Source organism: Melanotaenia boesemani, chromosome 12 (genome assembly GCF_017639745.1).
Source record: "Melanotaenia boesemani isolate fMelBoe1 chromosome 12, fMelBoe1.pri, whole genome shotgun sequence".
Taxonomy (NCBI): domain Eukaryota; kingdom Metazoa; phylum Chordata; class Actinopteri; order Atheriniformes; family Melanotaeniidae; genus Melanotaenia; species Melanotaenia boesemani.
In genome coordinates this window covers 18,945,543-18,960,943 of record NC_055693.1, presented here as the reverse complement: position 1 = coordinate 18,960,943, position 15,401 = coordinate 18,945,543, and the positions used below count along the sequence as shown (strand labels likewise).

General features: G+C 38.6%; 1 protein-coding gene across 3 annotated transcripts in view; it reads left to right on the top strand.

Moving 5' to 3' along the window:
- Positions 1-4,953: 4,953 nt before the first annotated feature.
- The window catches only part of LOC121650495 (T-box brain protein 1-like), a 33,039-nt gene continuing 22,591 nt past the window's right edge, over positions 4,954-15,401 (top strand). The window contains exons 1-9 of one of the 3 annotated variants that reach the window (XM_042002040.1): positions 4,954-5,677; positions 5,956-6,110; positions 6,275-6,402; positions 6,654-6,812; positions 7,179-7,240; positions 7,942-8,756; positions 11,015-11,021; positions 12,223-12,277; positions 13,578-13,640. In XM_042002040.1, coding sequence (XP_041857974.1) covers positions 4,986-5,677; positions 5,956-6,110; positions 6,275-6,402; positions 6,654-6,812; positions 7,179-7,240; positions 7,942-8,756; positions 11,015-11,021; positions 12,223-12,277; positions 13,578-13,640 — 2,136 coding nt within the window. In that variant the 5' untranslated portion in view covers positions 4,954-4,985. Of the gene's footprint in view, positions 5,678-5,955; positions 6,111-6,274; positions 6,403-6,653; positions 6,813-7,178; positions 7,241-7,941; positions 8,791-11,014; positions 11,022-12,000; positions 12,278-13,210; positions 13,253-13,577; positions 13,641-15,401 lie in introns of those variants that run through there. The other 2 variants (XM_042002039.1, XM_042002038.1) reach the window with 2 other exon arrangements.

The window sequence follows — 15,401 nt, the reverse complement described above, 5'->3', positions numbered from 1 at the left end:
ATTCATTTGGCATAAGTCAGTTTCATTTCTGTGTGCTTTTCATCAGAAATGGCTTAAAAAGTAGAGTTAGTCTGAATTTTTCATGCCGTGGGCTGGCTGAGGGACAGTGGCCATGTTCTTCACTTGCAGACGTCTGAGAGTGCATGGCAGCAGAAATAACAAAATGGTCACAAACCCCAACTGCACTCCCTGGGTCACACAGGCTCTTTAAAATTTAACAAGACCAGCAAACAGTTGATAACAGATCAGAAGCAGGTGATAAAAGAAGTTTTGGTAAAGATATTAGCCCTTCCTCTGACTTTGTGCTTCCTGATATTATATCCTTGCAATTTGTTGAAGCACACGTTGCACATCAGAGAACGTGAAGCAGTTTTAGGCATTTCTCTCAGGGATTTTTGTACCCAGAGGAGCGCAATATTTCACAAGTGTTACTTTGCCACAGAAATGGTATTAGACAACATTCACACATTTGTAATTATGCATGAATTACACATAGCATCCTCCTCATTCATATTATTCTTGATTTTTGAGCAGTGCAGCTATAGATCATGGTGGATAGAGCCACGCTGATTTTTTCATGGGATGGTGTAAATTGTCATACTGTCATGATCCAAAAAAAACAACCGATGGAAAGATGGAAGTTGAAAATAACTTGGAAGAATATTTGCTTTGCCAGGTGTACAATTTAAGACCTTTACAAGACCAATACATTTGCTTTATCCTAATCTTAATGAAATCACACCTTTTGCTGTAAAAGGAAAATTAATAATGACTCAAAAAGTCATTATGTTAATTTCCATCCATTTGGCAGGTAAAAACCAAAACAGATTTACTCTGGAAAATATAGATTTGAATAAAAAAATAATAACAATATTGTTAGTCCCTCTTAGTCCACCGACCTTTAACAAATATATACTTGGACTGATTAATTCTGCACTGTAAAAAAAAAACAATGTAAAATAACAATGACAGCACTCTACTGTTTTATTGTACTTCTTTTTTTTTTCTTGCAGTAAAATTTTAAATCTGTTGATGAAGCGTTAAAACTGTGTGTAATATTCAATGCTCCATTATTGACCACAAAGAGAATATAATATTAATCTTTCATTTGAATTGTATTTTTGATATTACTGACCACTATACACAGCGACTGCTTGTTATCACTCCATTGCTTGTAAACGGTGATGTTGGAGGGTAAGTCTCCTCAGGTTAAGCTGCAGCTGCTTCTCAGCCCAGATTTATTAAAGCTCGTTGTTACCTACCTGTGTTAAAGCAGCCATCATCATCAATTCAGCAGACCTGCACTTAAAAGTGTCAACGTATGTGCGTGTGTGTGTGTGCGTGTGTGTAGGCTGCTGGGTTAAAAAATATACTGTCATATGCTGACAAATTAAAGTTATCTACCATTATTTGTTGACATATTTTTTACTTATTGTTAGTTAGAAGGGGCACATATTTACAATAAATTTAATTAGCAGCTATTATAAAATGTCCTGATGTATTGATGTCAGTTCACTATAAACTTATAGAGTATAGTAATAACACAAATATTTGGTTTTTAATCAACCGCAGTTATAGTTTATCTGCTATTTACACCAGATAAAAACATAATCATTTAAATTTTGTTTTGGATTCTTAAAAAAGTCCCAGTAGTGCAGTTCTGGTATGATATTAACACATGATCTCTGTCACTTTCCACTGAATATCCACCTGTCCTGAGGTTAATTTACTGTGAGCTTTGTGGTGAAAGAATCACGCTTGAGTCTAGTCTGACTGGGCGACCCTTAAAGGACATCAATAATGAGCAGATGTAGGAGTGCACTTCTGCAGAGATGCATGTCTCTGTGTGTCCAGGGAGGACGTCTAATAAGGGTTTAAAAGCCACAACTATCCTCTTCGCCCCTTAGCAGGCCTCCAGCTGTCTTTTCTGTCAGAAAGCACCCTGATTCCCTCTGACAGAGCAGATCACTGATGGCAGAAAGCCACAGGGGGATATAGTTATGTTAGCATGGCACAAAGCACCACCACACTCAATCGGATTAGTCATGCTTGTTAATTAAAGACTTAAGGTAAATGCAGGTTTTTTTTCTTCTTTTAATTTGCTTTAAAATAAATAAATAAATAAATAATAATAATAATAAACAGCGATCCAAGAAGAATGAAGGGAATCCTTCACTTTGATTTATTGATGGAAATTGCAATGTGACATCTAGCAAACAACATATAAATAACTTAAAGGCCATCTTAAATGCATTCCCATGAAATTTTTAGAGCTACTGTAATATAAGCCACTACCTGTCATGAATCTCAAATAACCTTGGTTCTACCCTCTTAGTTCAGCCCAGTGTGCCTCATTCCTTATTACTGGCCTGACAAGGAAATGTTTACCCATCCGACAAGAGACAAGCCATTTCATAGTCAGAAAAAGCAATTTCACCTGACTGGAGTAGCACACTATGTCCCTATATCCTTGCTGGCAATAATTTTGTTGTCATTTTGTATGCTGTGATCATATCATTGAAGTGACAGTGCTGGGCATTAGGTAAAGTCCCTAAGCTGGTGCTCACTTTCAGGCTTTTTCTCTCCTTGTCATTCACATTGATTGGATTAGACCCAGGTGGCGAGCAGATTCCTTTGGCACAACAATAAAAAATAATTTAAAAAAGAAGGAAGCAGAAAAAGTGAGAAGAGGGTTGAAGAAAATATGTTTTATGCTCAAATTAATATTATTACCCAGACCTGGTTAAGTACATGCATGTTTTTAGTAATCTTATAATAATGATGTCTCTTTTGGAGCTATTTGGTCCAGCTTGTATATATATACAGTATTCTATAATGTGCCTACATAAATGCATGTAAATGTATGCATGTATGCACATATTAACATTTGAAGAAATATATTTTTGAATAAAAATAGCTATAAATGCTGTTCACAATGAGTCACAGCATTATGCTCAGCTGGTCAAAGGAGGGTGTGTGCAAGCCAGGAGGCAGACATACTAACCTATGCTGCTCTATAACTCCCTGAGGGACAAAGCTGGCCACCGGCGTAACAAATCAGCCCCTCTCCTCTTTGATTATGTCCACTGGCAAGCTAAGCCAATAGAGAAAAGACTTAGTCTGATAAACAGGTACTAAAACTCCTGGGGAAACACAGAATTACTGCATGGCTGATTCAACAATTGGTTTGTTTAGTGGGATAGAGAAAGAGAGAGAGAGAGAGAGAGAGAAAGAGAGAGAGAGAGAGAGAGAGAGAGAGAAAGAGAAGGGGGAAAAAAAAAACACTTTGCTTATTAAAGATCAGTGATGGAAGTGAACCATAATCCTGTAATGAGTAGAGCGGAGTGGCCTCTTTTCCTTGGGCACAGACAAGCCTGTGCTTGCAAGTTTCTCAGAAGGAGATTGCTGGACCCAGTAGCCCTTCTGTAATGACCTCTCTTGTTAGCTTTAGAGATTCATCTGTTCATTAGAGATACAAGCTGGTGGTCGTACCCACCAATAAAATTGGCCTCTGCTGGTGTTTCATTAACCTTATTTGCCTCTGATTGTTCAGTATGCACTGACTGGTTAATCATACCCCAGTACATAGCAAAAGTTACTCAGAAAAACGTACATTTTCATGCTGAAGCTGCAATCCAGTTCTAAAATGGCATTTCTGGAATTGTATCTAGAAGAAACAAAAATGACAAATATGAGAAATGTGCATCAATGCAGTAAAAATATAAAACATAACTATTTTACATGAAGAACAATTGCTAAAATTGGCCAAAAATGCATTAAAAATGTATGCTTGGGGGGAGGAGATATTGACATCATTCATTATATTTCAGGTGTTCTGTTGCAGTTTACAGAGTTATGCAGCTATACATTCACTGTGTTTATCACCCCCCCACCCCCCTAACAGCGTTATAGGTTAACTTAGTCAAAACCTTGTCAGTAAATTAACCAGGGATGTATTTATACCAGCTGCAGCTCCCTTTTCCTCTAAAGATGGCTGAATCGTTGTAACCTTCACAAAATTTTTTAATTTAAACTAAACCCATCAATTAAAGCTAAAGCAGCAATGGCAACCTCATCTGGAACAATCAGATCTTAACTAGAAACAATTTTTTTAAATTTAAATATAAATATTCTTAGCAAGCATCTATAGTTTTAATGAGCACCTATAATGTTTACTAATTAATTACTTCCTCAAAAAGGACAAGTTACACAAACTCGTTTTACAGTCATTTTCAGCCAACAGTCCCTATTTAGTGTTTCCAGACCTTCCAGTGAGCTGTATTAGCCACAGGACTCGCTCTTATCAGTGCACTGCTTCATAACTTTTAGAGCATAAAATATTTACCAGCTGTGGGACTCATAAACACATCTTCAGTGGGACGCCATGATTTCACGCCATATCACAAACATTTTAAGGCCTCAGATGCGCTGCCTGTCATGGACTGTCATTTTTGGTGTTTTAATAATATATCTTGGTTTCTTCGGCAGACATACTTTGGCACTCATGCCGCATAAATAGGTAAATAACGTAGGCAAAGGTAAACAACGCAGCTGGTGGCGGTGGTGTGTGTGTGTGTCTGTGTGTGTGTGTGTGTGTGAGTGCCGGGGGGGGGCAGCTGTCATAATTACTGCGCTCCTGTTTTGATTACTTTTTTCTTTTTTTATAGGGAAGAATCAATGGGATTCCATATGTTTTAATCACATATAGGCCCATGTCACACTACAAACAAATCACTTTGCTCATGCGCTCCTCAGATTGTCCTAATTAAGAGCTGTCTAATTAAATTACAGCCTTGAGTTAACCAATGGCTGCACTTGTTTCATTAGCAGAACGGAGAGAGTGATGGAGAGAAAATCCATCCTGATTGCAGGATGGTGTCAATTGGCTAATTTGCCGCCTTCCCTACTTCAAGTCATCGCAGGGCGTTTTCATAGTGTTAGATGAGTAAAGGCGTGTGCAAAAGCTTGTGATATAGGTTGAGCTAATGCAGGTCGAGAATTGCATCTCGCTGGCGAGTGATCTATCCAAGAAATTTATGAATGTGGGCAGTGGTTTTTCGAGCTCCAACGGATCAGAGCTTTCGTTACAGGACCATCCTATTATATCTGCAAGTGACAACCTGGAGAGAAGTTCACCTCTGAAAAAAAACTCCAGGGAGATGACGAATCAGTCAGAGGCAGACAATTTTCCCGACTCCAAGGACGCATCAGGGGACGTCCAGAGGGGCAAACTCTCTCCTGATCTTCACGGAGTCTCTGACATCCGTCATAATTTCGATGGATCTGCAGGAGAAAGGTGCATCTTTTCTCCGTCTACCCAGCCGCAGTCAGTCTCATCAGCTTCCAGTGCCATGTTTCCTTACCCGAGCCAGCATGGACCAGCGCACCCGGCTTTTTCTATCGGAAGTCCCAGCCGTTATATGGCACATCATCCAGTTATAACTAATGGAGCTTATAACAGCCTTTTAACCAACACCTCTCCTCAAGGCTACCCGGCAGCAGGTTACCCTTACGCGCAACAATATGGACACACATACCAAGGAGGAGCTTTCTACCAGTTCTCCTCGGCGCAAGCAGGACTGGTTCCGGGGAAAGCGCAGGTTTACCTGTGCAACAGGGCCCTGTGGCTGAAGTTTCACAGACACCAAACAGAGATGATCATCACAAAGCAAGGGCGGTAAGTACGCACGCCTGTGCATCCGTCAAAGGCCAGAAGAATTAGTCGTTTTTATTTTTATTATTTATTAACTCTAAAGTTCAAAATAAGGTGTGTTTTATTAAATTATCTCCATCACAATAAAACGAATAACGACACTGTCTAACGCCGAAGCAAGACTGGAATAAAACACAACATTGATCAGTTGATACAGATTTAGATGGCTTTTGATTTTGCAAGGCGTGTTTTTTTTTCTTATTTTTTAAAAATATTTCTGGTTATTTGCGTTTTCTCCGCAGACGAATGTTTCCATTTTTAAGCTTCAACATTTCCGGCCTCGATCCCACTGCTCATTACAATATTTTCGTGGATGTAATTCTCGCTGATCCAAATCACTGGCGATTTCAAGGAGGAAAGTGGGTGCCATGTGGAAAAGCAGACACAAATGTGATAGGTAGCTATTAAATGTTTTTATTAAAAAAAAAGCAAACAAAACACATTAAATCTTGTTAAAATGTTTTATGTGCTTAAAATTCGTTTAGAATATTTCCTTCAAGTGAATTAGTTTTGAAATAATTAATCATACTTATAGGTCAATCTCTTTTCTTTGAATAACTGTTGCAGGCAATAGAGTTTACATGCACCCGGACTCACCAAATACTGGTGCGCACTGGATGCGCCAAGAAATATCTTTTGGGAAACTAAAGCTCACAAACAACAAAGGCGCCTCCAACAACACAGGGCAGGTAATGTAACGCATATCCATCTTAAACACACACATATGCTTCATTATTTTTTCCTTTTTATTTAATCAATACTTAATTGAAAGCTTTTTTCCTCTTTCCTCTTTTGTTGAACTGACTTATTTTTCTTGTGGGCATGCTTACTCATTTTCTGTTTATATTATTTATAGCTCAACAGTGTAGCTTCGTGTTTTAATAATATTTACAAACTTTTAAAGTGAGTTTCTGACGCGCGTCTTTAATCGAAACTCCAGATGGTGGTTCTCCAGTCTCTCCATAAATATCAGCCCAGGCTCCATGTGGTGGAAGTAAACGAGGATGGGACAGAGGACACCAGCCAGCCAGGAAGGGTCCAGACTTTTACCTTCACAGAAACGCAATTCATCGCTGTGACAGCTTATCAAAACACCGATGTATGACCACTTTTTTCTTTAACAACACACACACACAGATGTCCACTCTAAGAATTTCAATGTCAGTTAAGCAAAAGAAAAAGTCCTTTAAACGCGTTAGAAAAGTTTTCTATCTTTAAACATAGCAGAAAATGTAAAATTTTAAGTGAATCAGTGGGAAAGAAAAACTAAAATTCCAACAGGACTTTCAGATGGAGTTATTCTTCTTTTGTTTGCTGATTTTTTTTCTCCACAAATTTTAAACCTTGCACCAAAACAAACACACACACACACAAAAAGGAAAAAAATCTTTCTATTTTGATATTCATTGCACTAAACTCCTGACTTTAATCTCCAAATAACTGAATAATTTATCCCCCCTCACAGATTACGCAACTGAAAATCGACCACAATCCCTTCGCAAAAGGATTTCGGGATAACTATGACACGTAAGTTATTTTTCTTTTATTTATTCATTTACTTTTTTATTTTACTTCACTTTTTTGGTCTTTGGTTGTATGTTGCTGTAATATTAATTATTAAAAGGATTGAAAATGATTGAAAATAAATGTAAACAACGACGTTTCCTCTTTGAAAAAAATGATGAAAAACTCATTTTTAAATACTGCTGAAGTTCATTGTGAAATTGACTGATTATCAGACAAATTAAAGGAAAATGGGAAGATGGATTTTTTTATTTTAATGGACAGAAATGTTAATTTTTTTTTTTAATATTTGACAATAATTAGTGATGAATTCGTTAAGATTTAATCAATAACAGCTGCTTGTTCATTTGAATTCTGTTTTTTTTTTTCCTAAATGCGCACCGGGGTGTTAGGCATTCTGAGTTTCACTTTGTACATTTATACTGTGTTACAAATCCAGAAAAGACAAGCTGACTTTTTTTTGTCCAAGCATCTTTTCTTATTTCTATCGTGTTTTAATTGGATAAGGCAGAGGGCCTCTTTTGAGCTTTGAAATCATCGGAAATCTCACCATAAAGTTGATTTACGGAAGAGGGGCGGGTTCCACACTAAATTTGAGATATCAATAGGCCCCGTTGACCTACATTTTTCTCACTTCTAGAGAACCCACCATTGCACACAATTCGGTGTCTGAATTGTTTCTGTTTTCCTCTCCATCTTTTCAGTGTCTACACAGGTTGCGACATTGACCGCCTAACTCCATCACCGGGTGACTCTCCACGTTCACAGATCGTGCCGGGTGCGAGATATGCCATGCCTAGCTCTTTCCTGCAGGACCAGTTTGTCAGCACTTATGCCAAATCTCGCTTTCACCCTGGCATGGGGACTGGTCCTGGCACGGAGCGCAGCGTCCCACTCGGCAACAGCTTGCTATCCCCGCAGCAAACCGAAGAACCCACTGTTGCCACCCCCCCGCAGCGATGGTTTGTCACCCCTGCCAACAACCGACTGGACTTTGCTGCCTCGGCATACGACGCCGCCGATTTCGCCGGTAACGCGGCCACCTTGCTGTCCTACGCAGCGGCCGGAGTAAAAGCTCTTCCCTTGCCGACGGCGGGCTGCTCCAACCGGCCTCTTGGCTATTACGCAGACCCGTCTGGTTGGGGAGGACGCACGCCGCCGCAGTACTGTGGCGTAAATAGCAAATCCAGCTCGGTCTTTTCTTGCTGGCCCTCTAATTCCATTGGAAGCAGAGCAGGCACCAACTACCTGTCCGAGGAGGGAGACTCCATCACCACAGAGAGGTCACCTATCGGTGGCTCGGAGGAAACCAAACCCAAAGACATGACATCGGAGTCGAGCTGGATAGAGACGCCATCCTCTATTAAATCCATTGATTCGAGTGATTCTGGTATCTTTGAACAGGCCAAACGGAGAAGGATCTCACCGTCTGCCACCCCGGTTCCAGAGACAGTGTCCCCGTTAAAATCTGAGCTGCTGGCACCGAGGGAGTGCGAGAAAAATTGCACAAAGGACATTGGTTATTACAGTTTCTATCCTCACAGTTAAAACAAGAAAATCAATCAATCAGTCAATCTATCTATCTATCTATCTATCTATCTATCTATCTATCTATCTATCTATCTATCTATCTATCTATCTATCTATCTATCTATCTATCTATCTATCTATCTAGGCAAATCAATGCGCGGTTGGACAAATGGTAAAAATGTACATTTTTTCCCCAGTTCTGCCATAAACTGGGCGCATTGTCTTCAAACTGTTCAGAGTGAATTAATTAATTGTAATTATGAATATAATGTACATACTATTGGACATTTGTGATAGTGAATATTGAATGTACACAACATAAGATTAAATGGGATCGATAATTAGTGTTTTCGACAGCAAAACCTTCTTTTGTTAAGTAGCCTGAACTGTTAAAGATATTTAGGAACCAGTACATGGAAATGGTCTTGTGTAGCATATACTGGCATATTAATCCCTGTCAGTGGAAAAAAAAGTATTTTGTACTTATCAAACTGTAAGCTACTGTAAGTTTAAATGACGTTATCAATCACTGCTACATGAAACGTAGTTAACGAAGTTCTAAGTGTTGTAGATTTAGTTTTTTTATTTCTATTAATTTATTTCAGTCGTTTTCCCCCATCGCCTTTAACGCTATGCTGTTGTGATAAATTCTGTATATCATGCTGTAATGTGACTGAAACATAATAAATGATGTTAACTGTCATTCAGCTGTGATTCACCTAATCCCATTTGTTTAAAGTGATTTACATTTATGGCGACAGAAAGTTAAATTATATATGTTTTCCTTGGGCCTAAAGCATCTGTCTATAAATTCAGAGCGGTTATGTCTAGATTCTGAGACGGTGCGCATCTCTGAGAATATCTTAAATGGCCCTCATTAAATCCTATTTATGGAAGACATTCCTGTTTCGTCGAAAAACATGATGAATTCATAAGTATACATCTAGTACATCTATACATCTGTCTAACGACAGAAAAACCGCGAGGCCAAATAAATCTTCCCGCGTAAAAAGAAGAAAAAGAAGAAGTTGAAAAAAAGGAATACAAGAAAGGAAGACACGTTTTCTAGGTGTAATCAGACATAATTTCAACGTAATTATAGCGACTGTTGGTGCATGACTGGAATTGTCTTTATGTGTTTTTATTTTTCTTAAAGGTAAAAAAAGGTAGTTGCTGCAACATTTGGTTGGATTGCACTATTCCACTTGCCTAAGATTGGATGTCCTGTTGCGCACATTGCAGCAAAGTTGACTAATTTTATGCTTGGCAGCCACGGGAAAAGACACTTTAGAGGAGTCTGAACTGCGCAAAAATGTGCAAAGCCATAGAATAAATATGCAGAGGACAAAACAACACAACTCACTCCTCTTGTTTTATTTAATCTACCTTTATTGCTTTTCTTCTCACTGCGCCATTTGAAAAAGAAAAGATTATATATATATATATATATATATATGTGTGTGTGTGTGTGTGTGTGTGTGTGTGTGTGTGTGTGTGTGTGTGTGTGTGTGTGTGTGTGTGTGTGTGTGTACTGCACTGTGAGCTCATTGTGCAGCTAATTGGAACTCGGTGTGGAGAAAATGCTCACAGCTGTCAGTATGAGGTGTGGCACAGCGCAGTCCCTGCTATTTATCCATATATAGGCCTTCCCAGCGATTAACAGCAGATGGCGATAAGTGTATGCCAAACAGCTTCTCAGTTTATGGATCCCAGACTATTCCAGACGCAGCCTTTTAAAAATTGTTTCTTTAATAAATATTTTTTCATAAACAAACTTAAATTTACGACTCAGTTAAAGGACATATTGCGGATTTTCTCTGGAAATCCATCTCCAAATTGACATGAATTGTGAGCTACGCCAGATGGCGACACTTTTATATTTGTGTCAGTTAAAGGAATCCATGCTGTGCAAATCGCTCAAATGTTTTCATTTGCAATCCAGACGTTATGAACTCCACAAACAGGCTTGTAAACACATAACTCGAGTTATGAAAATTACATCAACAACCCAACTAGCATTTCTAGGAACTCCACAACGCAGATTGTTGTGATGACACCCAACCATGATATTCTCCCTGGAAAGTTAATTCTCAGGTTGTGCTGCTTTACTATAACTTTAAATATGGACTATAAGACAATAAGTTGCTGGATAGACCTATGAAACGTTTTCACGCCCTCAAACATAAAAAAGCCAAACACAACGAGGTTTCAAGTTTGTGTTAGTGGTAATTTTAGGATTCTTGTCAGTGGCTGGGTTTGTAACTAAGGGAACAAAGTAACTTTGTAATAATTTGACTTATTTTAGGCCTCTCTCTGGCTAAAAAAAAAAACAATTTAATGCTATAGTCAAGTCTCTTTGTTGATTTTACATCACTTTCTTTATTTCCATCTCTGTTATCCAGATGGGAATAATGACGTCCTGTTTGTATATTTTAGATATGTTTTTTTTTATTTAATTAATTAATTAATTAATTTTTTTTACAAGAAATAACAGTCACTTTAAATAAAAGCCTCAGAACAGGGACACTCTGACTCCTTAGACCACTTTTCCCTCTGTCACATCCCTGAACCCAAGCAAATTTTCCAACGATGGATTCTTCTAGAAATAATGTAATAATGCCCCTGGTTAGCAGGATGAAGGTACGGAGGGGCCAACGAATATAAAGTTCAAGATGAAGAAGTTGAAGATGCCAAAGGTCATCAGGAGGAGACATTCAGGGCGTTAAGTCTCAGTAATTCTGTTGTGGTTCCACCAGCCCATGATGGCCAAGTAAACTTTTAAACTGGCACAAACCAGTGCTTTAAGACTGCACTGGACCAAACAAAAACAACGAGCAGGATCAAATCTGTTTCTTAGACACTGATAAATTAATATTTCAGTAGAAGTGGATTGGCTGCAACAAAACAAGTGTGTGTTTAGTTTGAATTTAACTCTTTAAGAAAAAAACGTTACCTTCTACTGTATTTTAGTTATTTTCGTGAACTGAAATTAAAAAGAAAATGCAATTTTTATCACTCAGGTCATTTAAGTTAAATTTCCTTTAGGTGACACTTTGTTTGGAAAATGTGAGGAAACGCTAAACAGATAATAGATAGGCTACTCCGGCTATAGCTGCTTATATAACTTGAGGGCTGATTCATGCACTTCAGAGAATAACAATGGAGAAAATAAACAGTTTTATCTGGTGACTGGTTTTTATCCCAGTCTTTTAGCTCTGAGCCTCTAACAACAGCCAAAACCGTTAAAGAGCGACGCGTCCACGTAAGCTGGCAGAGATGCGCATGTTTTCTTTTTTATGAGCATTTGAGGAGCGCTAATCATCAGCGAGCATCTAACCAAGGGGCACACACATGTGACCGCTGTGTGCTCGCTCAGTCACCACTACACCTGTTGGGATACGGATACACGGCGGAGGTCTCTGCTCCTGTTTTTTTTGCGTCGTTGAGCTGCTGAGAGAGGAGGATGGATTCAGCGGATCAAGGAGCTCAGGTAGAGCCGCTGCTGCAAGCGTAAAGAGCACGAATCTCGCGGGACACATATTTACTTAGTGATACTTCAAGACTGCGAAGTGTAAAAGATAATGAATAGGAAGCAAATCTCCAAGAGGCTGAATCAAAGTGGTTAGTGCTGCAGCTCAGATGACGAGGCTACCTCTGGAGCTTTGAGCCGATAAAAGTTTACTTTTTGGAGTTTCTTCTGACAAATGATGACTCAGTTTCCTGAATCAACGGGGATGACATAATTTTATCTTGGAGCATTTTATTCATTTGATGTTTTGAAGTAAAAACTTTATTAAGACAAGAATATACTCAATGTGTTTGCTCTTATAGTTTAGTTGTTCAGATGCCTTTTCAATGATGTCTAATGGCTTGTGTTTCATGGTTTTATAGAAAACAATCCTCTTTTGTGACAGATGTTCTCTTGATACACTGAATTCAGCATGTGGCCTTATTCATTATACAAATGTAGTGCCATATGTTACATTTATATAAAAACAGTCCTATCATCACTAAATCAAAACCACATGTAATCTTTTTGTTTAAAAAAAAAAAATCCATTGTGATGATAAACATCAGAAGTCTCAAGAGGATTGTTTTCAATAAGATGAGGACCCGTGCTCATTGATATCTGTGGATCATAATGGAGGAGATGTATTGTTGTCCATCAATTATTTATATCTGAACAGATTTCTCCATTTAGTGAAAGGCTGAGGATGTATTTTCTCTGAAGCTACTTTTATAGATTTAGCTCTGACATGTCAGATCAAAAACCTGACCTTCACAATGCACAAGCATTTGAAAATCTCAGTAATCTGATTGCTGGCAAACACGTGATTATCCATAAGTTTATTCTCTGGGGTTTTGTTTTGAAAGTTTCTGTATCAAGTATCAACATGTTTCCCACCACCTGACTGACTCAAGGAAAAATGTATTTTCTTTCAGGTTTCCTCTTCATGTGCATCATCAGTTGGGCGAAGAAGTTTGGTGAGTTAGTCCTTCCTTGGAATAGTTCAGTAAAACTCTTCTCTAAGACCAAGTTCATTTCACGTAAAACAAGTTTATATAGCATTTCTTTACATACATGCAGGGGGAGAGAAAAGATGCTATAAACTGAGTTTCATTTCCGATAAAATCCTGTTGGGCTAAATAATCTGTAATCTCACGATCAGAGAGTGATGACGGATGCTCAATCACAGATTCCAGTTGTTTGACACAACAGACGGCATCAGTCCTTGTCAGACATGGTGTGAGGTTTGCTCAGAGCTCAGATTTTTGACACTGTAGCATTCTGTCTAAACTGACTTGAGAGGACATAAAAGGGAGGCTCATGCATCCTGAGACTTTGGACGTTCCTTGGTGCTTTAATAATGAGGTAGGATATGACTTAATTTGGAGTCTTATACATGCTGGATTTATCGCGTGTGAACTGCTTTACTGGTGTGGAGCACGTCTCTGATGGAAGACTTGCATGTCTGCAACAGAGAGCAAAATATAGTGTGTAAAGTTACAAGGCAAAGTTGTGAAGCCCTTTTTTAGAGTCCACTGCCAGACTAAAAAGATAATATTGTCAGCATTTTACAGGTTGGGGACAGATGTTGATATTAAGGAAGCCTAATGATGACTCGAAGCTCAGCATAAAACGAATACTTTTGTAGGTTTGGTAGGTTATTATTAATGTGCCCGCTTACTGGATGTTGAATTCCTAAGTAAAAACATTTAAGGATTACAGTGCATTTTATGCCACACAAAAGCCTGTGTTGCTGTTGATGGTTTCAAAATTGCCACAGCCATCTGTAGGGATCAGATCCAAGTGTGTGCTACATCCTGTGATATCACTTTAACTTTGTGGTTTGCCAGTCCTTGAATGTGATTTTGCAGGGTAGCAGTGTGTGTACTAATTGGACAAGTATTAAATGTTTTCTCTGTATATTTGCCCTTCTTTGTAATAGTTGGCTTTGAGAACTATGTATACATATACATCCAATTAAATCCAATCAGAACCCAGACTGAAAAATGGTATGCAAGTCTGCACATAAACGTTCGTGTAAGTCCTTTTTAATTCCACAGCACTGCTCGTGTTTGCATGCACATTTATTTGGTTTGATCCAGATCAAGAACATATGTTGCTTTGAGTTTCTTTTCAGAGGACTTGACCGATTATAAATGATGAATGTCCTGGTCATTAATACTGCTTCATCAGTTCCGTGTGAGCATGGTAGACATTTAGAATGAACTGGTATTTAACTATCAGCTACTGGCAGTCTAATCTAAGCGGGATGTTGATCCATTTCCTGTAGTCAGATTATTAACATCAGCCTGCTGCCCTGGCCAGCTCATGTGGTGCTGCAGCTGTGAGCATCAGTTCACTTCATTATTATAATGCTTTGATGGTCAACTGGTGGTCAAGACGGCTCAGGCAAAAGCAGGAATCAAGCTAGCTTTCAGGATAAAAATACCTCATGTAATAAGTGCTTTGACTCTTATATTTGGCAGCAGAAATCTCTCCAGAAGTAAGTGTATGCTTATATGCTTTACAGACACAGCTGTTAATGTGTGTGTGTGTGTTTTTAAGCAAATCACATCATCACAGACTCCTGTAAAGCTGCAGATTGTTGTGCTAACAAGTAGAAAAAAAAAAGAAATAAAAAAAGAAAAACAACTAAACATATGTGTATGTTTGCATATTGTGTGCAAATCTCCGAACAAAGCAGTGTTGCACAAACTGACTGAGGATGATTTATGACTGGGTACCTCTACCTTCACCTCCTCATGTACCACACTGGTTATGTCACCTTTATGCTGAATGCTTCTCTCATTAGTGTGACTGTGTGAGGCTGCTCTGTGTTCATTCTGAGATGTGATGCACTGATCATGTTCAGAATTCATCTGTTTAGAATTATTCAAACCATTATGCATCTTTATTAATAAAGAAAAAAAAATGACCATTCTTTTTTATAAAGGAGGTAAAAGCACATGTTCAGTTTCATGTTCAATGGTGATTGGTGCTGATTCTGTAGAAAACCGCTCTCCACCTCCTCACTCGTCTCCTTTCACAAGTGTTACATAAGCAGGCCAGCATTCACCACGGAAACTGCTGATTTTCTCTGACTTTTGAATCTAATTAACAAGGTCC